This window comes from Papio anubis, chromosome 2 (assembly GCF_008728515.1).
Source record: "Papio anubis isolate 15944 chromosome 2, Panubis1.0, whole genome shotgun sequence".
Lineage (NCBI taxonomy): Eukaryota > Metazoa > Chordata > Mammalia > Primates > Cercopithecidae > Papio > Papio anubis.
Window position 1 is genome coordinate 191,209,990 of NC_044977.1, and position 27,821 is coordinate 191,237,810.

General features: G+C 39.1%; 1 protein-coding gene across 13 annotated transcripts in view; it reads right to left on the minus strand.

Moving 5' to 3' along the window:
- Positions 1-27,821, minus strand: part of ACAP2 (ArfGAP with coiled-coil, ankyrin repeat and PH domains 2) — a 178,034-nt gene that overhangs the window by 70,136 nt on the left and 80,077 nt on the right. For 12 of the 13 annotated variants that reach the window (XR_002520649.2, XM_017956123.3, XM_017956118.3 and 9 more), the window contains exons 5-6: positions 3,500-3,558; positions 634-817 (exon numbers count right to left, since the gene is read on the minus strand). Coding sequence is in view for 12 of the 13 variants with exons in the window: in XM_017956123.3 (XP_017811612.1) it covers positions 634-817; positions 3,500-3,558 (243 nt within the window). In the remaining variant the exon portion in view is untranslated. Of the gene's footprint in view, positions 1-633; positions 818-3,499; positions 3,559-24,349; positions 24,415-27,821 lie in introns of those variants that run through there. The other variant, XM_021935036.2, reaches the window with a different exon arrangement.

The window sequence follows — 27,821 nt, forward strand, 5'->3', positions numbered from 1 at the left end:
TCTTTTACAGCAACTTAGAAGGAACTAGGGGCCCTTACCCTAAAGGAAGTAACACAGGAACAGAAAAACAAATGTCATGTGTTGTCACCTATAAGTAGAAGCTAAGTTGTAGGTTTTCAGGGGCATACAGAGTGGTATAATGCACACTGGAGACTCAGAAAGGGGAGAAGGTTGGGAAGGAGGTGAGGGATGAAAAATTTCCTATTGGGTACAATGTATACTACTGGAGTGACAGATACAAAAAAAGCCCACACTTCACCACTATGCAATTCATCATGTGACCAAAAACCCACCTGAACCCCTAAATTTACTGAAATAATAAAATGGTATAAAAGATAATTAAATTGATACAACAACTCCAGAGAACAAAATATAGCAACTAAAAAGATTTTTAACATTTTTAAATGGGGAATATAAAGTTAAGAGAAAAGAGGCAGAATTCAGAACCCAAGGAATATATATCCATACACACATAGATACACTATAGCTATACAGATGGAAATTTTCCACGAAAGATTATGTTTTAACTTTAAGCTCAAAGTATTTATTTACTCTTCTTAGGGCAATCACTCAAAAGTAACAACCTATTTAGTAAGCACTGTCTGAAAACCTACACAGTAAGAAACTACATACCTGAAGCACATAATCGAGGGCTATATGTCGAAAACATTTTCTTGTTGCTGTCAGAATGTTGGTGGCTTCTTCAACTTCATGTTGTTTATTTCTTTGTACTTGGGCATTTTTTACTAATGCGTTTTCTTTTTCTTCACTGACTTTTTCGAATTGCTTCTTGGCATCTTTGAATTTTCTAAGATCTCTAAAAAAAGAAAAAGTGAAACTTTCATAACTTGCTTCATTAAAAAACTTTAGCAGGCTGGGCGCAGTGGCTCACGCCTGTAATCCCAGCACTTTGGGAGGCCGAGGTGGGTGGATCACGAGGTCAAGAGATCGAGACCATCCTGGCCAACATGGTGAAACCTTGTCTCTACTAAAAATACAAAAAAATTAGCTGGGTGTGGTGGCACATGCCTGTAGTCCCAGTTACTCAGGAGGCTGAGGCAGGACAATCACTTGAACATGGGAGGTGGAAGTTGCAGTGAGCTGAGATCACGCCACTGCACTTCAGCCTGGCAACAGAGCAAGACTCTGTCTCAAAAAAAAACAAACAAACAAAAAACAAACAAACAAACAAAAAACTTTAGCAAAATAACATTTAGAATTGAATTCCTATGTTCCTCCATTTTTTGTTTCACCTCACATTGAAACACATTCACTCTTCAAACTAAAATATGTACTGTTTCTCAGTTTTGTATAAAACCTGATGAAGTCAGCTAAAATTTCACTATTTAAATCTATATAACTTGAGGTGACAATAAATTATCAAGTTAACATTACAGAAACATAAAGGAAAAGTTAATTGTTTTTCTAAAGACAAATTCAGGGATACGTACTATTATTTAACCAAATGATTTGTAAACGGTACTATACATAAGAATCACTATAGGGCACTTATTAAAAATGTAATTTCCAGAGCTCTTTCCAAGAGATTATAATTCTTTAGCCTTCAGGAAAAATCCTAGAAATCTGAGGAGTTTATTTTTAAGACACACCCGTGATTTTACTACTACGGGTGGTCTACAGACCACACCCTAAGAAACAACATTCATTTCTCATGCTGTGGCAAGATCATAGCTCACTACAGCCTTAAAGTCCTGGGCTCAAGCGATCCTCACACCTCAAGCCTTTCAAGCAGCTGGGATTATAGGCACATGCCACCACACATGGCTAATCTTTATTTTTTATTTCTGTGGCCTCACATTATTGCCCAGACTGGAACACATCAATTTCTGAAAGAACCGTTACATCAGCAAAGAATAACAGTATCCCTTTCAATAGTCTGAAAATCTGAAACACTTGGTTCATTAATGACCTTACTCACATAACATCCCTTTGCTTGTATTTTTCTACTAGGGAGCTAGGTAAAATAACTGGAAGACAAATGATTTTATAAAAATCATAATAAAGTATATGTAAGAAAGACATTCAACTCCTCGAAAGAAGCCATAAACTGTATGTGTGCATTCTATGAAGACATTCTAAGTATTAATCTATCACAAAATAATTTATAAAGAATCTAGTTGGGTGCACTGGCTCATGCCTGTAGTCCCAGTGCTTTGGGAGGTTATGGTAAGAAAACTGCTTTGAGGCCAGGAGTTTGAGACTAACCTCAGCAACATAGTGAGATCTGCCTCTACAAATATAAAAAATGAAAGAAAAATTAGCCAGAAGTGGTCCACGCCTGTAGTCCTAACTACTCAGGAGGCTGAGGCAGAAGGATCACTTCAGCCCAGGAATTCGAGGTTACAGTGAGTTATGATCAAGCCACTGTACTCCAGCCTGAGTAACAGAGACAGACCGTCTCGATATTCAAAAAAGAAAAAAAGAAAAGAAAAGAAACTGTGATACATAACCTCCAGAACAAAATCTAACCTATTAAAAACAGTGTACTATCTTAATGAGATCTAACACCACCATACAGCTCTATTATAATAAACTTTATCTGTAATTTTATATATTCCCAGCCAGGAATCAAGAGAAAAAACTGTATTATTAATGTGAAAAAGAAAAACTTTCCTAATTTGGAAATTTCTGATTTTTAAAATTTCCAGTTCTATTTTATTTCACAAAGAAAATGTGATGAATGTGACACAAAATACTCATAAGTAACAAAAATCATGTACTTTTTTTTTTTTTTTTTTTTTTTTTTTTGAGACAGAGTTTCACTCTTGTCGCCCAGGCGGGAATGCAATGGCGTGATCTCAGCTCACTGCAACCTCCACCTCCCAGGTTCAAGCGATTCTCCTGCCTCAGTCTCCTGAGTAGCTGGGATTACAGGCATGCGCTACCACGCCCAGCTAATTTTGTATTTTTAGTAGAGATGGGGTTTCTCCATGTTGGCCAGGCTGGTCTCGCCTCCTGACCTCAGGTGATCCTCCCGTCTTGGCCTCCCAAAGTGCTGGGATTACAGGTGTGAGCCACCACACCAGGGTCCAAAAATCATGTACTTTCATGACTCATTCTCATATATTCCATTATCTTCTCTTCAAAGAAAACACCACACTGAAACACTGAAATAACGGAAAACATAGTTTCAACTACAATAGCTAATAGTATTTCATCCACTTTTGGGGTTTTCTTTGATGGTGAAAGAACAATTAGATTATTTACATTAAAAATATTTTTTAAACCTACAGCTATGTATCCTAGCTAAGTATCCTCCAGAACACGTATTTGTGGAAGAAGTGATTCACTGAAAGATATCAAGTCTGATCTACTTATAGAATAATTCAGGAAGAAATGCAGCATACATTTCACAAAGCAAATAAAAACACCAATATTTTCAGTAATTCATGGTATATAACTTCTTCCAAAAGATACCAATTCGCAGATTGATCATTAACTAGTTAATTTTCTTTCCTCTTCACTGCAATTGACTTACTCTTTAACAAAGTTCTGAAGCTGTGCCTTAATTGATCTCTGAGTTTGGTCAAACAGGATCTAAAAAATAAAATGTAATATTAAGTGATTAGAAAAGTAAACAAAATAATTTTCTTATCGTTCTATAAATACCATACCCCTTCATCAATTCTCCAATTCTAATACTGCCTATATTTCTTTTTGAGGGCTACAAAAGAAATAACCATTTAAAAATAGAACCCAAAACAGATAAGCCAATTTCATCTCTCAGAAATAATATTACTTCTATTTACAGAGGAAAACAAACCTGCTTTAATATTTAAATAGAGTGCTCAAACAGTGGAGCAACATAGTTCCTTAATTCTAATTCAGGCTTTGGAAGACAATCTAAAACACGAATACAAATTCTGGTCCACACATTACAGAAATTATTTACTCCAATACACTACAGCATACCAAATGAAAACAACTCCAGGAACACCATATACCTTAGCTGAGGTAGAGGTTACTCATTTGGGAAGACTTGCAGACTTAAATGAGTATTTTGAATTCAAGTAAACATTATATCATCCTTCAGGTTAAGTAACTGCTAACGGTAGAGACAAGAATGAAATCTGATTCCTCCAGATAGTATTTTGCCCAACTTAAAAGATGCCACGTATTTCGCACAGATGGCTCTGTGTAGGATAAACATTCAAATGCTTGTCATGGTGATTCCACCTTTAATAATTTACAGATACACTTCATTCAGAGTTTGAAAGAAAGTTAGATGAACAGGCAGAAAGATCAATATTCAAAAGAAAATCCTCCTTTCTTCTACTAATTAAAAATACCACAATTTCATTATCTCTGAAGCTCTGTCTTCTGTTTTCTCCCGAATACCACATACACACATTCCCCAGGAATCTGGACGTTTCAAAATCTGTCAATTTACTTCCAGAGAGAAATTAAATTTTGTATGTATTATGTTAAACTCAAAGTACTAAACCCAAGTAAGCAGAAGAAAGAAAATAATAAAGATCAGAGAAGTCAACTAAATAGAAAATAGAAAGTTAACAGAGAAAAATCAAAGAATCAAAACATTTGGTTCTTAGAGATTATAAAATCGATAAACCTCTAACCACAGTGATCAGAAAGAAGACGCAAATTTCAAACACTATGAAGGAGAGACATGTCTTTATTACTGATTGCATGTATATTAAAAAGGTAATCTGCGAAGCTAAGAAACAACTGTAGGCCTGCAAATTCAACAGATGAAATGCATACATTTTGTGAAAGACAAAAACTATCAAGTCTCATTCAAGATGAAACGGATACCCTGAACAGAGTTTAAAAGACACAGTCTACAGTTTAAAACGTTCCGTATCATATAAAGTTAAAATTACATGAACATGAAATACAACAATCCCAATCCTACGTATTTGGCCAAATGAAATTAAAACTTATGTTCACACAAAAACCTGTACTCAAATGTTTATAGCAGTTTCATTCCTAATTGCCAAAATATAGAAAACACCCACATGTCTTTCAACCAGTGAATATAGAAACAAACTATGATACATTCATACAGCAATAAAAAAGAACGATTATTAATACATGCCAACAACATAGGTGAATCAACGCATTTTGCTAAATGAAACAAAATTTGTATGGCATCCAGGAAAGGGCAAGACTGAGGGGATGAAAAATCAGCGATTTCCACTGACAGGAGGAAGATGGAAGGGTTAATAATGGGGCAACATGAGGGTTTCTGGGGAGTTGATGGAACTGTTGTACATCTTGACTTTGGTGTGGAAACCCAACTATATGCATCTGTCAAAACCTATGAAGTTATATGCCACAAAAAATCAATTTTGTTATATTTAAATTTAAAAATAACTTTAAAATATGAAGAATGAAAGTGTAAATATGGAACAATAGATTTTTAAATGAATAAAGAAGAAACAAATAGCATATTAACTAGGTTGGTTGAAAAGACAGAGAAACAAAAAACCAATGAAAAGAGAACATCCAATCTTCTCAGGAACACTAACAACATTTAAGAGAACTGACCATATAGTAGGGCATAAAGCAATAATATGACATTATATTAAGTTATACTACAAAGTATTAAAAAGAGAGAACTACTGAAACAGGCAACAATACCAATCTCAAAAATGTTATTCCAAACAAAAGAAGTCACACACACACGCACGCACGCGCACACACACACACACACACACAGAGACACACATATGTACAATATGATTCCATTTATATGAAGTTATAGAAAAAGCATAACTACTTTACGGAAGAAAATCAGAACAAGAACAGCACTTGCCTTTGGAGGTGTGGGTTGGGCCTGTCTGAGAAGTAGTATGGGAGAACTTTCTGGATAATGGTAATGATCTGTATCTCTCTCTCTCTCTCTCTCTCCCTCTCTCTCTCTCTGTGTGTGTGTGTGTGTGTGTGTGTGTGTGTGTATATACATATATAAATAAAATAATGAGCCAAGCATGATGGCACACACTTGTAGTCCTAGCTATTCAAGAGGCTAAGGCAAGAGAATTACTTGAGCCCAGGAGTCCAAGGTTGCAATGAGCTGTGATCATGCCACTGCACTGCACTCTAGCCAGAGCAACAGAGTAAAAGAGGAGAGGAGAGGAGAGGAGAGGGAGAGGAGAGGGAGAGGAGAGGGAGAGGAGAGGGAGAGGAGAGGAGAGGAGAGGAGAGGAGAGGAGAGGAGAGGAGAGGAGAGGAGAGGAAAGGAAAGGAAAAGAAAGGAAAAGAAAAGACAAGACAGAGAGAAAGAAAGAACTGTAAAAAAAACCTAAACCTGGGAATCTATTTGAAAAAGAAATGTTCTTTTGTCTATAAATTATTTTAAAATGCATTAATAATATTGAGGCATGGATAGAGGGGAGGATAAATGAATAGATATGTGATAAAGCAAATGCAGCATAATATACCTTTGGGGCGAGTATATGGATGTCAACTGTAAAGCAGTTTCAACCTCTAATTATAAAGTATCAGAAAGAAATGGCACACATACCTTACAAAATAAATAAAAAGGAAAACACATCCTACAAATACATTAAAAATTAAAAATAAATAAAAAGAAAAAATGTGAAAAACTCCACAAAGATGTCTTCACATCTTCATTGCTGAATTCTACCAAACATTTAATGTGGAAAGAACAGTACTTCGACATAAACTCTTCAGAAAAAAATTCTCAGAAAATCTAGTCTCTGAGAAAACAGAACAAAACCAAAGACGCTGTAAGAAAAGAAAGCTACAAAGCAATATCCCTCATGAATATAGATGCCAAAATTCTTAACAATATATAGTAATGACATATCAGAATAATACATAAGAAGGAAAACACATCATGACCGATTGGGATATATTCCAGGAAAGAAAGATGGATTTAACATTCAAAAAAAATCAACGTAATTCACCAGGTTAACAGACTTAAAAAACAAACTGTATGATAGATACAAAAAAGCACTGGAACAAAAACCATCCATTCCTGATTTTTAAAAACTCTCGGGAATACAGACATATAAGGTAACTTCCTCGGTGCAACAAAGGGGACATATGAAAACTCTGTATCTAACACCCTGGCTAGTGGCAAAAGGCTACTTTCACCCTCAGACCAGGACCAAGGCCAGCAATGTCTACTCATCACTTCTATTCAACATTACACTAGAAATTCTAGCAATGTAATAAATAAATTTTTACAAGAAATAAAAAGCATACAGATTAGAAAGGAAGAATATAAAATTGTCTTTATCCACAGATGATGTGATCAGCTCCATAGATAACCCTATGGAACCTGCAAAAAAAAAACTGCTAAAATTAATAAGTGAGTTTAAGAAGGCTGTAGAAACAAAGTCAAAATATAAAAATCAGTTGTATTTCTAAGACCAGCAATGACCAAACAGAAACTGAACATTAAAAAAAAAAAAAATACTGGCCAGGTACAGTGGCTCACGACTGTAATCCCAGCACTTTGGGAGGCCAAGGTGGGCGGATCACATGAGGTCGGGAGTTTGAGACCAGCCTGACCAACATGGAAAAACCCTGTCTCTACTAAAAATACAAAATCAGCCGGGCGTGGTGGCACATCCCTGTAATCCCAGCTACTTGGGGGGATGAGGCAGGAGAATCACTTGAACCCGGGAGGCGGAGCTTGCAGTGAGCCGAGATCATGCCACTGCACTCCAGCCTGGGCAACAGGAGTGAAACTCCATCTAAGAAAAAACAAAACAAAACAAAACAAAAAAACCATTTACAATAACAAATAGGAAATGCTTAAGGATAAATTTGACAAAAAGTATGCAAGACTTGCACAGTGATGACCACAAAACATGCTCAGAGAAACTAAAAAAAAACAAATGGAGACAATCTTTCATGCTCTTCATTTCTAACTTGGGTCCAGCAGAATGGCTCCACAAAGATGGGCGGCAAGAAAAAGAATCATCCTGCCATCGATAAGGTGACCCGAGGGTACACCATCAACATTCAGAATCATCCTGCCATCGATAAGGTGACCCGAGGATACACCAGCCACATTCAGAAGCACATCCGTGAAGTGGGCTTCAAGAAGCGTGGCCCTCAGGCACTCAAAGAGATCCAGAAATTTGCCATGAAGGAGGTGGGAACTCTAGATGTGCGCCTTGACACCAGGCAGAACCAAGCTGTCTGGAACAAAGGAACAAGCAGTATCTCATGGGTACCCATATGTGGTTTTGAAAACATGATGAAGCTGAACATTCACAAGCTCTATACATTGATTACCTATGTGCCGGTCACCACTTTCAAAAATCTATTGATAAAGTCATTGTGGACAAGAACTAACCACTGATTGTCAAATAAAGTGAGCAAATCATACACACACAAATAGAATAATTATGGCCCTCTACTTTGAGTAACACATATACTGTTTGGATTGGAAGACTGATTATTAGCAAAATACTGATTCACCTCAAATTGATCTATACATTGAATGCCATTCCGCTCCAAATCTCAGTAGAAACCGAAAAGTTGATTCTAAAAGTTATATGAAAACATAAAGGACCTAGAATAGCCAAAATAACCTTGAAAAAGAGGAACAGAGTTAGAATACCCATACTACCTGATTTCAAGACTTACTCTGAAAGCTACTATAATCAATGGAGTGTGGTAATGTATAAAGACAGGCAAAGGCTGGGTACAGTGGCTCACGCCTGTAATCCCAACACTTTGAGAGGATCACTTGAGCCCAGGAGTTGGAGACCAGCCTTGGCAACAAAGTGAGACCCCACGTCTCAACAAAAATTCAAAAAATTAGCCAGGCGTGTATGTAGCATGTGCCTGTGGTCCCAGCTACTTGGGAGGCTAAGGCAGGCGGATTACCTGAGCCCAGGGGGTGGAGGCTGCAGTGAGTCATTTTCAGTTCACTGCACTCTAGCCCAGAAACAAAGCAAGACTGTCTCAGGAAAAAAAAAAAAAGAAAAAAGACCAATAAAGCAGAAATTACCCACGCATATGGTCAACTTTTATTTATTTATTTTTTTACCAAAGGTGCCAATAAAGATGGGAAAATGTACAGAGCAAGCTGCAGAGCCATATGCAAATAATTTAATAATAATAAAGAGGAAAAAGAAGAACTTCAACCCTTACCACAGGACATTTATAAAATTTAACCTGAAATAGATCATAGACCTACACTTCTACAAGAAAACACTGAAAAAAAATTACTGACTAGGGTTAAGCAAACATTTCTTAACAGAACACAAAAGAAAACTATAAAAAACTAAAATCAATAAATTGACTTCATTTAAAAAAGTTTGATCTTTAAAAAACACTGCTACAAAAATGAAAAAGGCAAGCCGAAGCATGGAAGAAAATACAAGCAAAGCAAAGCATACGATAACTCAGCACAGATGAAGATAAATCCTTTTTTTTTTTTTTGGGGGGGGGGACAGAGTCTTGTGCTGTCGCCCAGGCTGGAGTGCAGTGGTGTGATCTTGGCTCACTGCAACCTCCGCCTCCCAGGTTCAAGTGATTCTCCTGCCTCAGCCTCCCAAGTATCTTGGATTACAGGCACATGCCACCACACCAGCTAGTTGTTGTATTTTTAGTAGAGACAGGGTTTCACCATGTTGCCAGGACGGTCATGAACGCCTGACCTCAAGTAATCCGCCCGCCTCAGCCTTCCAAAGGGCTGGGATTACAGGCAAGAGCCACTACCCCAACTGATAAATCCATTTTTTTCTTTTCTCTTTTTTTTTTTCTTTTTTTGTGCGTGTGTGTGTGAGATGGAGTCTCGCTCTGTCCCCCAGGCTGGAGTGCAGTAGCGCGATGTCGGCTCACTGCAAGCTCCGCCTCCCGGATTCAGGCCATTCTGCCTCAGCCTCGAGAGTGGCGGGGACTACAGGCGCCCACCACGCCCAGCTAATTTTTTGTATTTTTAGTAGACACGGGGTTTCACCGTGTTAGCCAGGATGGTCTTGATCTCCCGACCTCGTGATCCGCCCGCATCGGCCTTCCAAAGTGCTGGGATTACAGGCGTGAGCCACCGTGCCCAGCCTAAATCCATTTTTTTAATGAACAAAAGATGACACTTCACCAAAGAAGATCCATAGATGGCAAAGAAACAAAATACTCAACATCATTACTTATTAATAAGGAAATGCAAATTAAAACCATAAACAATTTTAAAAAGTGACCATGCCAAGTGCTGCGGGGCACGTGGAACCCCTGCACTCTCCTACACTGCTGATGGAAAATGGTACAACCCACTCCGCAAAACAACATTTGTGTAGGTTTCCTTTACAGATATTAACCTTTTTAAGAAATGTAAAACAGTCATGTGCCGCATAATGACATTTTGGTCAAAAACAGGCCGCACATATAACGGTGGTCCCATAAAATTATAGTACTGTATCTGTACTGTACCTTTTCTATGTTTAAATACACAAATACCTACCATTGTGTTACAAATGCCTAACGTATTCATTACAGAAACATGCTGTATAGGTTTGTAGCCTGAAAGCAATAGACTATACCACATAGCCTAGGTGTGTAGCAGGCTACACTGTCTAGGTTTGTGTTAAGTACATTCTACGATACTCACACAATGAGGAAATCACCTAACAACACATTACTCAGAATATATCACTGTTGTCAAATGATGCGTGACTGTATTAAAAATTAATATAAACATTAATAAAAGAAATTAAATATTTTATTTTCTCTTAGCAATGGTTTATAGTCTTTACTTTAAAAACAGTAAAAATTTAAGCATAACAGTATCTTACAAACTAGCCATTTTACACCTAGCTATTCACATAAATAAAACTATATGTCTACACAGATTTTTACATGTATTTTAATAAGCATTTTTATTTGTAATAGTCAAAACCTAAAAACAACCCCTAAGTCCATTGCAGTAGTTTTAAAATATGACAACAAATTCTTTAACACTGCTTTCTTCAAAAGCAGCCCCAGTTCTTTGCTCTTTGTGTGTGGGTTGGATGGAGTGACTTATTTCTAGCAAATAGTATCATGAAGAATGTGACAACGTGTGACTGCTGAGACCAGGTTATAAAAGGCATTGAAGCTTCCAGCCAGATGCGGTGGCTTAGCACTTTGGGAGGCTGAGGCAGGCGGATCACTTGAGGCTGGGAGTTTGAGACCAGCCTGGCCAATCTGGTGAAACCCCAACTCTACTAAAAATACAAAAATTAGCTGGCTGTGGTGGCGCACGTCTGTAATGCCAGCTACTCAGGAGGCTGAGGCACAAGAATCACTTCAACCTGGGAGGCAGAAGTTGCAGTGAGCCAAGGTCATGCCACTGCACTCCACCCTCGACGACAGAGTGAGACTTTGTCTTTAAAAAAAAAAAAAAAAAAAAGGCATTGAAGCTCCCTGTTTGCCCATGCTGCTCTTGGATCACTTGTTTCAGCAGTTACCAGATTCCATGTCAAAAGGACACTCAATCAAGCATCCCTGCAAAGAGGATCCTTGGTCAGAGGACCAGAGACCGAGGCAATCTCATGAAATTCCTCAGTCAGAGTCACCCAACTAAGCCACTCCCAAATTCCTGGCCCAGAAACTGTAAGATAAGATATGCATGCTGTTTCATGCCACTGAGTTTTCAAATAATCTGTTATACAGCAGTAGATAGCTAATATAACCATCCACAGGTGGATGGATTTTAAAACGTGTGATAAATCCATACAATGCAATCGTATTGAGCAATAAAAAGGGAATGAAGGACTGAAACATGCAATATAATTGGATCTCAAAATAACAACACTGAAGAAACTAGACCACAAAAGTCCATTTACATACAACTCTAGAAAATGCAAACAAACCAATAATGATAGAAAACATATTCATGACAGACTAGGAATGAGGGAAGAAGAGAGAGAAATAGAAATTACAAAGTGGCAAAGAAAAACTTTTCAGGCATGATCGTTATATTCACTAAATTATTTGTAGTGATGATTTCATGGAGATATGTGGATCTCAAAAGTTATCAAATTTGTATGCTCTAACTATGCAGTTTATGTCAATTATTCCTTAATAAAGCTGTTTTAAAAATCATTATATTCCAAAGAGAAAAGCAGAACATTTTTCTCTTTTTTGCTTTTCAACTTTTTTTAACTTTTAGGTTCAGGGGTACATGTGCAGGATGTGGAGGTTTGTTACATAGGTAAACATGTGTCACAGGGATTTGTTGTACAGATTATTTCATCATCCAGGTATTACACCTACTATCCATTAGTTATTTTTCCTGATCCTCTCCCTCCTCCTACCTTCCACACTCCAAAAAGCCACAGTATATGCTGTTCCCCTGTATGTGTCCACGTGTTCTCATCATTTAGCTCCCCTACTTATAAGTGAGAACATGTGGCATTTGGTTTTCTGTTCCTATGTTAATCTGCTAAGGATAATGGCCTCCAGCTCCATCCATGTTCCTGCAAAGCACACGATCTCATTCTTTTTTATGGCTGCATAGTATTCCGCAGTGTATATGTACCACATTTTCTTTATCCAGTCTACCACTGATGGGCATTTAGATTGATTCCATGTCTTTGCTGTTGTGAATAGTGCTGCAATGAACATACACATACATATGTCTTCGTAACAGAACTATATTCCTATGGGTATATACTCAGTAATGGTATCTCATCCAGCTGATGTGAGATGGGATCTCACTGTGGTTTGGGTTTGCACTTCTCTAATGATCAGTATGTTGAGCTTTTTTTCATATGATTGTTAGCCACATGTACATCTTCTTTTGAGAAATGTCTGTTCATGTCCTTTGCCCACTTTTTAATGGGGTTGTGTTTTTCTTTATAATTTAAGTTCCTTATAAATTCTGGATGTAAGAGCATTACCAGATGAATAGTTTGCAAATATTTTCTCCTGTTCTATAGGCTGTCTGTTTACTCTGTTGACAGTTTCTTTGATTGTGCAGAAACTCTTTAACTAGATCCCATTTGTCAATTCTTGCTTTTGTTGCAGTTGCTCTTAGTAACTTCATCATGAAACCTTGGCCCATACCTATATCCAGGATGCTATTGCCTTTAAAATGTAACATTACCAAAATTAAATTTTCTATACACTTGAATAGAATGACAAGTATTTCATGAAATTAGATGTCAATAATCTAGGCTATTTACTGATTTTGTTTTGGAGACAAGAGTATAACTCCATCACACAGGCTGGAGTGCAACGGCATGATCTCGGCAAGCAATTCTTGTGCCTTAGCCTTCCGAGTAGCTGGGACACAGGCATGTGCCACCATGCTCAGTTGATTTTTGTATTTTTAGCAGAGATGGGGTTTCGCCATGTTGGCCAGCCTGATCTCGAACTCCTGACCTCAGCCTCCCAAAGTGCTGGGATTACAGGCGTGAGCCACTGCACCCAGCCACAATAATGTAGGCTGTATACTTTTAATACTTCCATTAGTGTGAAAAGTATGTTGTCAATAAAGCAACGATTCTGTCTCTGACTTGCCAATTCTCAAGTCACAGCTACCTAACAGCTAATTCTTTCTTTTTCTTCTTTTTTTTTTTTTTTTTTTTGGTAGTAGTTGTTGTTCTTAAAGCCCTTCCTCATGGACAGCTAAGTCTTTGCTATACTAAACTGCTACACAGAAATTCCGCAATTAGTCTACTGGTATCTAAATCTCTAGTCTATACCTTCCCAGGAGAAAATTCACACATTTTCCCATCATAAAAGTTTAAAAGCCACCAACAGAAAAGCTAAGGTTCACTTATATTTCTGGAAATTAACAGTTTTATTCCAAGCAACATATATATTACAAATAATCAAAAATGTCAGTTGACCAATCTGCTCATTATGAACTTACAAAAGTGCACAGAATAATGTATGACTCTTTAAAACCAACAGCTCACACTAAAGTTATTCCTCATACATGTATGAACACAGTTAAAGCGGCACTATCTCTGCTCTCTTCAGGAAAGGATGAAAGCTAAGATGCACTTCAAAGAGCTAGTCCAGAAAGGTTAGTAAAAGAATAGGCTGCATATCCATAGACAGCATTATCCCCGTTTCCAGTTCTTACAAGTAAGGTGTCTTTGGCTCTAAGTATACATTTTGTAGTTTAAAGTCCCTGTGATTTATTTAAATATTATTCAGGGACAGGCAAAGTGGCTCATGCCTGCAATCCTAACACTTTGGGAAGCCAAGATGGGAGGATCACTCGAGGCGAAGAGTTCGAGAACAGCCTAGGGAACATAATAAGACTTCATCGCAACAAAAGGCAGAGCAATATGGCCAAATAGAAGCCTCCACTGATGGTCCTCCCTGCAGGAACACCAAATTTGACAACCACGTACACAAAAAGCACCTTCATAAGAACCAAAAATCATGTGAGCAATCATAGTACCTGCTTTTACCTTTGTCTTGTTGAAAGAGGCAGTGAAAAGGATAGAAAAGACAGTCTTAAATGGCTGGCCCCAGCCCTCCCCAACGCGCTCGTAGCAACCACACGGCACGAGGAAGAATCTGTGCTGCGCATGCGGAAAGAGCACAGCCACCGTGGGACCATTCGCCAGAAGGCAGCGCTGCCAACCCCAGCAGGACTCAGCCAGCGCCAATGAATGCAGCACTGAGACCAGCCCCAGGACAGGACAATCACACAGCTTGGAGGGTGGAACTGGAGTTTTCGCAAGCCTTGCCCCCACAGGTTGAAGTGCTCTGGGGTCCTAAATAACATTAAAAGGCAGGCTGGGTCACAAGGACTGTAACTCCTAGGCAAGCTGTAGTGCTGTGCTGGGCTCGGAGCCAGTGGACTTGGAGGTACATGACCTAGTGAGACACCAGCCAGTGTGGCTAAGGGAGCTTGTGTCACACATTCCCCAACCAAAGGCAGCAAGGCTCCCAGCTCCAAGAGATTCCTTCCTTCTCCTTGAGGAGAGGAAAGAATAAACAGGACTCTGTTGTGCAGCATAAATACCACCTCAGCCACAGTTGAATAAGGCACCAGGCAGAGTCGTGAGGTCCCCATTCTAGGCTCTAACTCCTGGATGATATTTTTAGACACACCCTGGGCCAGAAGGAACCTGAAGGGAAGGATCAAGGCCTGGAAGAATTCATCACCTGCTGACTAAAGAGACCTTAGACCCTGAATAATCACCAGCAGTAACCAAGTAATACACACTGTGGGCCTCAGCTAAGACTCTCTGAGACATGCAGGCTTCAGGTGTGACCGGCCACATTCACAGTTCCGGTGGCTACGAGGAGAGACTCCTCCTGCTTCAGAAAAGGGGAGGGAAAAATAAAGGGGATTTTGTCTTGCAGATTAGGTACCACCACAAACATAGCTGGGAGGAGCACCACGTGGGCTTCTAGGGTCCCTGATTCCAGAGAATACTGGACAGCACCTCTGGAATCACCCTAAACCAGAAGGGAACTCACTGCCCTGAAGGGTGAGTCCCAGGAATGGCGACATTCATGAAAAGCTGAGCCCTTGGGCCTTAAGTGACCAGTGACAACATTGCGGCAGTACTCCCTGTGGGCCTGTGCGGAGGTGGACACCGGGGGTGACTCCACTGCCTGGGGGAGGAAAGGGAAGGGTGGAAAGGACTGTGTCTTGTGATTTCAGTGCCAGCTTAAACATAGTTGAATACAGCGCCAGGGAAATTTCTAAGGTGTCCGATTTCAGGCCCTGGCTTCCAGGCACTATCTCTGAACCTCTCTGGAGCCCAGAGCCCAGGGGAATGCACACGCCCCGAAGGGAAATACACAAGAATGACTAGCTCCAGCCACTCTTGAAATAATGACTGTATAGCCTGAGGGTCTTGAGAGAACACAGGCTGCAGCCAGGTAATAGTTACAGCAGGATGTGGGCAAGACACAGTGCTTTGCCGGCTTCAGATCCGACCAAGTACAGTCCCCACAATGGTGGCGACAGGAGTGCTTGTGTCACCCCTCTCTGAGCTCCAGGCAGCTTAGCCAGAGAGAGAGACACAGACTGCATTCATTTTGGAGAAAGTAAGGGAAGAAAACAAGAGTCTCTACCTGGTAATCCAGGGAATTCTTCCAGATGTTATCCAAGACCACAGTATTAGTCCATTCTCACACTGCTATAAAGAACTGCCTGAGACTGGGTAATCTAGAAAGGAAAGAGGTTTAATTGACTCACAGTTCTACACGGCTGGGGAGGCCTCAGGAAACTGACAATCATGGTGGAAGGTGAAGGGAAAGCAAGGCACTTTCTTCAGGAGGCAGCAGGAAGGAGAATGAACACAGGAGGAATTACCAAACACTTACAAAATCATCAGAGCTCACGTAATGCACTCACTATCACCAGAACAGCATGGGGGAAACCACTCTCAAGATCCATTTACCTCCACCTGGTCTCTCCCTGGACACGTGGGGATTACAGGGATTACTATTCAAGATGAGATTTGTGTGGGGACACAAAGCCTAACCATATCAACCACCAAGCTGGTATCTCTGTAAGTGTCCGAGAACTACAGCATTACGAGGCTTGGGGTGCCCTCTAATGCAGCTGTAGCGACCAAAAACTTAGATCATAACAACCAAGTAGGTTTGAATACTTGCTTAGCCTTCTCAAGAAGGATGAGTACAAACAAGCCCAGACTGTGAAGCCTACAATAAATATTTAATTCTTCAATGCCTAGATATTATCAAACATCCACTGGCATCAAGACCATTGAAGAAAACATAACCTCATCAAAAGAACTAAATGACATACCAGGGGCAAATCGGAGAATTGGAGATATGTGACCTCTCAGACAGAGAATTCAAAACAGCTGCTCTAAGGAAACTCAAAGAAATACAAGATAACAGAGAAGAAATTCAGAATCCTATCAGATAAATTTAACAAAGAAACCAAGCAGAAATTCTAGAGTTGAAAAATGCACTTGACATTTAAAGAATGTATCAGAGTCTCTTAACAACAGAACTGATCAAGCAGAAGAAAGAATTCATGAGACTTATGAGCCCTGTTTGAAAACAGAGAAGAAAAAAGAATAAAAATGAATGAAGCATGCCTATAAGATCTACAAAATAGCCTCAACGGGACAAATCTAAGAGTAAGGTAGAAAGAGGGAAATAGAAAGTTTATTCAAAAGGATAGTAACAGAAAATTTCTGAAACTGAAAGATACAAATATTCAAGTAAAAGAAGGTTATAGAATACCAAGTAGATTTAAAGATTTAATCCATTATTAGTTTAATAATCAAATTCCCAAAGATCAAGGATAAAGAAAGGATTCTAAAAGCAGCACAAGAAAAGAAACAAATTGACACAATGGAGCTCCAAAATATCTAGCAGTAGACTTTTCAATGGAAACCTTACGGCCGAGAGAGTAGCATGACATATTTAAAGTGCTAGCAAAAAATTTTTTTACTCCAGAATAGCATATGAAGCAAAAATAAAAATAAAGATTTTCCCAGACAAACAAAAGTTGATGAATTTCATCAACACCAGACCTGTCCTGCAAGAAATGCTATAGGGAGGTTCTTCACTCTGAAAGGAAAGGAGGTTAATGAGCAAGAAGAAATCATCTGCAGGTGCAAGGTTCACTGGTGACAGTAAGTACAGAGACAAACACGGAACATTATAACACTGTAATTGTGCTGTGTAAACTACTCCTATCTTAAGTATTAATAGAAAGATGAGAAAATAAACCAAAAATAATGAGTATAACTTTTCAACAGAGACAATACAATAATATGGAAACAGTAAAAAAGTTACAAAGTGAGGACACAATGTTAAAGTATTGAGCTTTTATTAGTTTTCTTTTTGTTGGTTTGTTTACGCAATCAGTGTTGATTTGTTACCATAAGCTACTGTTTGCAAGCCTCATGGTAACCTCTAATCTACAAACATATAATAAACAAAAAATAAAAAGCAAGAAAATAAAACATATCACCAGAGAAAATCACCTTCATTAAAAGGAAGACATGAAGGAAGAGAAAACCACAAAACAACGAGAGAACAAATAACAATATGGCAAGTGTAAATCCTTACTCATCAATAATGACATTGAATGTAAATGGACTACACCCTCCAATCAAAAGACAAAGCGTGGCTGAACGGATAAAGAAACAAGACATAATAATCTGTTCTCTTACAAGAGACACAGCTCACCTATAAAGACACAAATAAACTGAAAACAAAGGAATGGAAAAAGATACTCCATGCAAATGGAAACCAAAAAGGCACAGAAGCAGCTGTATTTATATCACACAAAACAGACTTCAAGGAAAAAAAAAAATTTTTAAGAGACAAGGTCATGATAATGATAACGGTTCAATTCAGCAAAAGAACATAACAAGTGTAATTACATATGTACTAAACACTGGAGCACCAAGATATATAAAGCAAGTATCATTAGAGCTAAAGGGAGAGACAGACCCCAATATAATAACAGCTGGAGACTTCAAAACCCCACTTTCAGCACTGGACAGATCATCCAGACAAAAAATTCACAAGGAAACATCAGACTTAATCTGCACTATAGGCCAGGCAGAGTGGCTCACGCCTGTAATCCCAGTACTTTGGGAGGCCAAGGCGGGCAGATCATCTGAGGTTAGGAGTTTCAGACCAACCTGGCCAATATGGTGAAACACCATCTCTACTAAAAATACAAAGCTAGCTGGGTGTGGTGGCACGTGCCTGTAATTCCAGCACTTTGGGAAGCTGAGGCAGGAGAATCACTTGAACCCAGGAGGCAGAGGTTGCAGTGAGTTGGGATCGTGTCACTGCACTCACTCTAGCTTGGGCGACAGAGTGAGACTCCATCTCAAAAAAAAAAAGAAAAAGAAAAAAAGAAAAAAAGTCTGCACTATAGACCAAACAGGCCTAATGAATATCTAAGAACATTTCATTGAAGGAGTGTAGAACACATATTTTTCTTCCCAGCACATGAATCATTCTCAAGGAAAGACCATATGTTAGGTCACAAAACAAGTGGTAAGAAACTCAAAACAAACAAACAAACTTGAAATAATATCAAGGATCTTCTCTAACCACAATGGAATAAAACTGGAAATAATGAGGAATTTTGGAAACTATATAAACACATGGAAATTAAACAATATGCTCCTGAATGACCAGTGGGTGAATGAAGAGATTAGGAAGGAAACCGGGCTGGGTGCAGTCGCTCAGGCCTGTAATCACCACACTTTGAAAGGCCAAGTCAGGCAGATCACTTGAGGCCAGGAGTTTGAGACCAGTCTGGTCAACATGGTAAAACCCCATGTCTACTAAACAATACAAAAATTAGCCAGGTGTAGTGGCACGTACCTGTAATCTCAGCTACTCAGGAGGCTGAGGCATGAAAATCACTTAAACCCAGGAGGCAGAGGTTGCAGTGAGCAGAGATTGCGCCACTGCACTCCAGCCTGGGTGACAGAGCGAGACTCCATCTCAAAAAAAAAGAAACTAAAAAATTTATTGAAGCAAATGATAATGGAAACACAACAAACTGAAGCCTATGTATGGGATACAGTAAAAGCAGTATTAAGAGCAAAGTTTATAGCTAAGAGTGCCTACATCAAAAACAAAAAACCTTCAAATAAACAACCTAATGATGCATCTTAACTAGAAAAGCAAAAGGAAACCAAACCTAAACCTAAAGTTAGCAGAAGAAAATAAATAATAAAGACCAGAGCAGAAATAAATGAAACTGAAAAGAAGAAAACAATACAAAAATCAATGAAAAAGTTGGTTTTCAAAAAGATTAAAAAACTGACAAACCTTTAGCCAGACTAAGAAAAAAGAGAGAAGATCCAAGTAAAAAAATCAGAGATGGAAAAGGACACATTATAACCCATACTGCAGAAATCTTAAGGATCATTAGAGGCTACTATGAGCAGCTATGCGCCAATAAATTAGAAAACCTAGAATAAATGGATACATTCCTAGACACACACAACCTACCAGGATTGAACCACGAAGAAATTCAAAAGCTGAACAGACCAGTAACGAGACCAAAGCTCAAATAAAGTCTTCCAGGCTGTGCCTGGTGGCTCACTCCTGTAATCTCAGCACTTTTGGGAGGCCAAGGTGGGTGGATCACCTGAGGTCAGGAGTTCAAGACCAGTCTGGCCAACATGGCGAAACCCCATCTCTACTAAAAATACAAAAAAACTAGCCAGGCGTGGTGGCACTTGCCTGTAACCCCAGTTACTCAGGAGGCTGAGGCAAGAGAATCAGTTGAACCTCGGAGACAGAGGTTGCAGTGAGCCAAGATCGTGCCATTGCACTCTAGCCTGGGCAACAAGAGTGAAAAATCCACCTCAAAAAAAAAAAAGTCTTCCAGCAAAGAAATACCTGAGACCAGATGGCTTTACTTCAAAATTCTACCAAACATTTAAAGAACATCTAATACCAATCCTACTCAAACTATTCTGAAAAATAGCAAAGGAGGGAATGCTTACAAACTCATTCTATGAGGCCAGTTATTACCTTGATACCAAAATCAGACAGAGATGCATAAAAAATAACCACACACACACACAGAACTACAGGCCAATATCTCTGATGAACATCGATGAAAAAATCCTCGACAAAATATGAGCAAACTCATTAAACAACACATTAAAAGGATTACCAACTGGGATATAATCCAGGAATGTAAGGATGATTCAACATATGCAAATCAATTTGATACACAGAATTAAAGACAAAAACCATATGATGACTTCACAATTGATGCTGAAAAAGCATTTGATACAAGTCAACATAATAAAAACTCTCAAAAACCTGGGTATAGAAGAAACATACCTCAACATAATCAAGCCCATATGCAATAGATCCAGAACTTGTATAATAGTGAATGGGGGAAAACTGAAAGCCTTTTCTCTAAGATCTGGAAGAAGACAAGGATGCCCACTATCATCACTGTTAATCAACATATTATGGAAGTCCTAAGCTAGAGCAATAAGAGAAGAAAATAAAAAACATCCAAGTTGGCAAGAATAAAGTCAAATTATCCTTGTTTGCAGATGATACGACCTTATATTTGGACTAAAGACTCCACCAAAAAAAACTATTACAACTGATAAATTCAGTAAAGCTGCAAGATACAAAATCAACATACAAAAATCAGTAACATTTCCATGGGCCAACAGTGAAGAATCTGAAAAAGAAATCAAGGAAGTAATCCCATTTACAATTGCTACAAATAAAATTAAATACTTAGCAATTAACCAAAGAAGTGAAAGATCTCCACAATTAAAACTATAAAACACTGATGCAAAAAGTCGAAGACACAAAGAAATGGAAAGACATTCTATGTTCATGAACTGGAAGAACTAATATTGTTAAAATGTTCATACTACGCAAAGGAATCTACAGACTCAATGCAATCCCAATCAAAATACCAATGACAGATGAGCACGGTGGCTCACATCTGTAATCCCAGCACTTTGAGAGGCCGAGGCGGGTGGATCATCTGAGGTCGGGAGTTCGAGATCCGCCTGACCAACGTGGAGAAACTCCGTCTCTACTAAAAATACAAAATTAGCTGGGCGTGGTAGCGCAAGCCTACAGTCCCAGCTGCTCCGGAGGCTGAGGGAAGAGAATCGCTTGAACCCAGGAGGCGGAGGTTGCAGTGAGCCGAGTAAGTGCCACTGCACTTCAGCCTGGGCAACAAGAGTGAAACTCCATCTCAAAAAAAAAAAAAAAAAAAGAAAAGAAAAGAAAAGAAAAAGAAAAAATACCAATGACATTCTTCACAGAAATAGAAAAAGAAATCCTAAAATTTACATGAAACCACACACACACACACACACACACACACAAGAGCCAAAACTATCCTAAGCAAAAAGAACAAAACTGAAGAAATCACATTACCTCAAATTATACTACAGAGCAATAGTAACCAAAGCAGCATGGCACTGGGATAGAAACAGACACATGGACCAAAGGAACAGAATAGAGAACTCAGAAACAAATCCATACATCTAAAGTGAACTCATTTTCGACAAAGGTGCCAAGAACATACAACAGGGAAAGGGCAGTCTGTTCAGTAAATAAAGCTCAGACAACGCCAATGCAGAAGAACGAAACTAGAGCCCTATCTCTTGCCATATATAAATATCAAATCAAAGTGGATTAAAGACTTTAAGACCTCAAATTATGAAACTGCTAAAAGAAAACATAGGGGGAATTCTCCAGGACATTGGACTGGGTAAAAATTTCTTAATACCCTACAAAAGCACAGGCAACCAAGGCAAAGTGGACAAATGGAATCACATCAAGTTAAAAACCTTCTACACAGCAAAGGAAACAGTCAACAAAGTGAAGAGACAATCCACAAAACAGGAGAAAATATTTGCAATCTACCCCTCTAGCAAGGAATTTATAACAAGAATATTATAAAGTGCTCAAATAACTAGGAAAAAATCTAAGAATCTAATTTAAAATGGGCAACAGATCTGAACAGACATTTCTCAAAAAAGACATACAAATGGCAAACAAGTATATGAAAAGGTGCCCAACATCAATGATCATCAGTGAAATGCAAATCAAAACTACAATGAGATTATTTCATGTCAGTTAAAATGGCTTTTATCTAAGGCTGGGTGCAGTGGCTCATGCCTGTAATCCCAACACTTCGGGAGGCTGAGGCAGGCGGATCTCCTGAGGTTAGCCAGGCGTGGTGGTGGGCACCTGTAATCCTAGCCACTGGGGAGGCTGAGGCAAGAGAACAACTTGAACATGGAAGGTGAAGGTTGCAGTAAACTTGACATCCTGCCGCTGCGCTCCAGCCTGGGTGACAGAGCAAGACTCTGTCTCAAATAAACAAATAAATAAACGTTTTTATCCAAAAGACAAGCAATAACAAATGTTAGTGAGGATGTGGAGAAAAGGGTACCCTTGTACACTGTTGGTGGGAATGTAAATTAGTACAACTACTATGGAGAACAGTTTGGAGATTCCTGAGAAAACTAAAAATAGAGCTACCATACCATTCAGCAATCCTACTCTTAGGTATATATCCAAAAGAAAAGAAATCTGTATATCAAAGACATACATGCATTCTCATGTTTACTGTAGCATATTCACAGTAGCCAAGATTTGGAAGCAACTTAAGTGTACATCAACAGACGAATGGTTGCAGAAAATGTGGTACATATACACAATGCAGTACTATTCAGCCATAAAGAATGAGATCCTGTCATTTGCAACAACGTGGATGGAACTAGAGGTCATTATATTAAGTGAAATAAGCCAGGCACAGAAAGACAAACCTCTCATGTTCTCACTTATTTGTGGGAGGTAAAAATTAAAACAATTGAACTCATAGAGAGTAGAATGATGGTTACCAGACGCTGGGAAGGCTAGGTGGAGGGTGGCGGGACATGGGGGTGGTTAATGGATACAAAATATAGTTAGAACAAAATCTAGTATTTGCTAGCACAACAAGGTGACTATAGTCAAAAATAATTTAACTGCACATTTTAAAATAACAAGGTGTATAATTGGATTGTTTATAACATAAAGGATAAATGCTTGAGGTGTTGGATACCCCATTTACCCTGATATGATTATTATACATTATCAAAATATCCCATATCATATGTCCCCTAAATATATACACCTACTATGCACCCACAAACATTTTAAATAAAAAAATTGTTTTTAATATTGTTTTAAAGAACAAAATTAGCAGGGCATTGTGGCATACACCTACCATCCTGAGGTGGGAGGATTCCCAGAGCCCAGGAGTTCAAGGCTGCAGTGCTATGATCATGGCCCTGCACTCCAGCCTGAGTGACAAAGGGAGACCCTGTCTCTAAAAACACACATTAAGTATTACTCAGCTACCACAGCACGTTCTTCTGATGATTCTCCACGACACAATCATTCCTGTCCTCTCCAGAATATACAGCAAAGGCCAAGGCTATGGCTTGTGCCACTACAGATTCACTGGATCTTTTGGTTAATCTCATTAGGCCTATAATAGAGAGGCCTAAAATCAATGAAGAGAACTCTTCTTTGCAATCATCATCAGATTGGTCCCAATATGTTAATGAATATTATTTAGTCCTCTCTACTTTCTCTGCCTATAGTAATTTTTTTTTTTTTTTTTTTTTGGAGACAGTGTCTCCCTTTGTCACCTAAGCTGGAGCGCAGTGGTGCAATCTTAGCTCACTGCAACCTCCACTTCCTGGGTTCAAGCAATTCTCCTACCTCAGCCTCCTGAGTAGCTGGGATTACAGGTACACGCCACCACACCGAGCTAACTTTTGTATTTTTAGTAGAGATGGGGTTTCACCATGTTGGCCAGACTGGTCTCGAACTCCTGACCTCAAGTGATCTACCCACCCCCTCGGCCTCCCAAAGTGCTGGGATTACAGGTGTGAGCTACCACATCTGGCCCCTTTACCTGTACTAATCTGTTTCTCCAAACCATTTCTTCCTTCCTCTAAGGCAGGGGTTCTCCTCTGGCTTAGGTTTGTATCACAATCACATGGAAAGCTAAAAGAAAATACAAAGACGCAACCGTGTTGAAGAAACACAGGCTGCTTCTGTATTTTTAGGGAGTTTGCTAGATGATTCTGTTATACAAACATTGGTACCAAACTGCTCTACCCAGCGGTTCTCAAATTGGTTGCACATTGAAATAACTTAGGCAACTTTTAAATACACAGATGTTGCAATAATTAGAGACACTGGTGAGACTCCAGAATCAGTATTTTAAAAGCTTGCCAGGTGTGACCGAACATTATCCACATCACCTGGGAGCTGGTCAGAACTACAGAATCTCTAGAATCACCCCATTCTTGTTAGAAATGGAGAATCTGAATCTCCATGTACCAAGATCTCCAGGTGGTTTGTTTACAGGAAACAATCCACTGTTTCTAAAACTGGGCTGCAGACTGGAATGACCTGGGGAGCTTTAAAAATTACTAATGCCTGCTTCTTACTCACAAACAATCTGGTTTTAATTAGCCTGTGTTGCAGCCTGGTTCATCCACCACTTTACTGAGAAGAATTCATCAAAGGCAGCTAAACCACTAAGTCACATTCACTAACATTAAAAGGACCACTCTTCAGTGTGTGTCATGGCAGATACAGTCCCCGTAAATGGGAAAAATAAAGGAGAAATTGCCTTTTTGCTTTCCACAATGGTTGAACCAATTTACACTTCCACCAGCAGTGTATAAGCAAGCATTCCCTTTTCTCCACAACCTTGGCAGCATCTGTTATTTTTTTTACTTTTTATTAATACCTATTCTGACTGGTGTGAGATGGAATCTCATTGTGGTTCTGAGTTGCATTTCTCTAATTATTAGTGATACTCAACATTTTTTCATATGCTTCTTGGCTGTATATGCCTTCTTTTGAAAAATGTTCATGTTCTTTGCCCACTTTTTAATTGGATTGTTTGTTTTTTGCTTGTTCATTTGTTTAAGTTCCTTACAGATTCTGGATATCAGAGCATTGTCGGATGAGTAGTTTGCAAATATTTTCTCCCACTGTAGGCTGTCTGTTTACTCTGTTGACAGTTTCTTTTGCTGTGCACAAGCTCTTTAATTAGGTCACAATTGTCAATTTTTGTTTTTGTTGCAACTGCTTTTGGCATCTTTGTCATGAGATCTTTGCCAGGGCCTATGTCGTGAATGGTATTTCCTAGATTTTCTTCCAGGGTTTTTATAGTTTTGGGTTTTACACTCGAGTCTTTAATCCATCTTGAGTTGATTTTTGTATACAGTGTAAGGAAGGGGTCCAGTTTCAATCTTCTGTACATGGCTAGCCACTTATCTCAGCAACGTTTACTGAATAGGGAAGTCCTTTCCCTCATGACTTGTTTCTGTCAGCTGTGTTGAAGATCAGATGGTTGTAGGTGTGCGGCCTTATTTCTGGACTCTTTTCTCTGTTCCACTGGTCTATGTGTCTGTTTCTGTTCCAGTACCATGCTGTTTTGGTTACTGTGGCCCTGTAGCATAGTTTGAAGTCTAGGCCAGGTGTGGTGACTCACGCCTGTAATCCCAACACTGTGGGAGGCCAAGGCGGGAGAATCACTTGAGGTCAGGAGTTCGAGACCAGCCTGGGCAACATGGTGAAACTCCGTCTCTACTAAACATACAAAAAATTAGCCAGACCCAGTGGTGGTGTGCACCTGTAATCCCAGCTACCTAGGAGGCTGAGGCAGGAGAACTGCTTGAACCCGGGAGGCAGAGGTTGCAGTGAGCTGAGATTGTGCCATTGCACTCCAGTCTGGGCAGCCAGAGTGAAACTCTGTCTCAAAAAAATAAAAAATAAAAACATAGTTTGGAGTCTGGAATGTGATGCCTCCAGCTCTATTTATTCTTTTTGTTTAGGATTACTTTGGCTATTCAAACTCTTTTTTGGTTCCATATGAATGTTTTTAAAGTGTTTTTTTCTAGTTCTGTGAAGACTATCATTGGTAGTTTGATGGGAATAGCACTGAATCTGGAAATTCCTTTGGGCTGTATGGCCATTTTAACAGTATTGATTCTATCTGTCCATGAGTATTTAATGTTTTTTCATTTGTTTGTGCCATCTCTGATTTCTTTGAGCAATGTTTTGTAATCCTCACTATAGAGATCTTTCACCTCCTTGGTTAGCTGTATTCCTAGGTATTTTATTCCTTTTGTGGCAACTGTGATCAGGACTGTGTTCCTGAATTGGCTCTCGGGTTGTATGTTGTTGGTGTACAGAAATGCTACTGATTTTTGCATGTTGATTATGTATCCTGAAACTTTGCTGAAGTTGTTTATCAGCCGAAGGTGTTTTGGGGCTGAGACTATAGGGTTTTCTAGATATAGCATCATGTTGTCTGCAAACAGGGATGGTTTTACTCTCTCTCTTCCTATTTGGATGCCCTTTATTTCTTTCTCTTGCCGGATTGCTCTGGCCAGGACTTCCAATACCATGTTGAATAGGAGTGGTGAGAGAGGGCATCCTTGTCTTATGCTGGTTTTCAAGGGGAATGCTCCCAAATTTTTTTTTTTTTTTTTTTTTTTTTGAGACAGTATTCCTCTGTCGCCCAAGCTGGAGTGCAGTGGTGCGATCTCGGCTCCCTGCAACCTCCACCTCCCAGGTTCAAGCAATTTTCATGTCTCAGCCTCCCAAGTAGCTGGTTATATAGGTAATACAGGCACACACCACCAAGCCCAGCTAATTTTTATATTTTTAGTAGAGATGGGGTTTTGCCATGGCCAGGCTGGTCTCAAACTCCTGGCCCCAAGTGATCCACCTGCCGTGGCCTTCCAAAGTGCTGAGATTACAGGCATGAGCCACTACACCCAGCCCAAAATTCTTAATTTTATAGTCTTTCAAAAAAACTTACATTGAAACATTTTAAGAATGCAGAAGTACATTCATACAGAAGGATTTGTATGCTAAACCTCTGCAAACACAAAATTTGACAGAAAGTTATTTTCCAAGATTAGTTACAATAATATCAGATCAAGAAGCTAACTACAAGGTTACTCAATTAAGAGCTACAGCCAGAATGCTGCATACAATTGCAGAATTGTACAATGTACCAGCCTACAGAAAAAAAATGTCAAGAACTTTGTTAATTTACAAACCAGCACAAGAAATAGAAAAGGTGCCACATTTCGTCAAGAGAATAACATTTTATGGCATGCCACATAAACACATGCATAATGGCTAATCCTAAATACTCTATCAAAAAGTTTTCATTGCTGAGTGATGCTTCTGCACATTAGTAACTGTGCTCAATAGCAGAAAAAAAATCTGAGGTTGGACACAGCGATTCATGCCTCTGATCTCAGCACTTGGGAGTCCCAGAGAGGATCGCTTTAGCACAAGAGCTCAATAGTGACCTGGGCAACATAGTGAGACCCTGTCTCTACAAAAAAAAA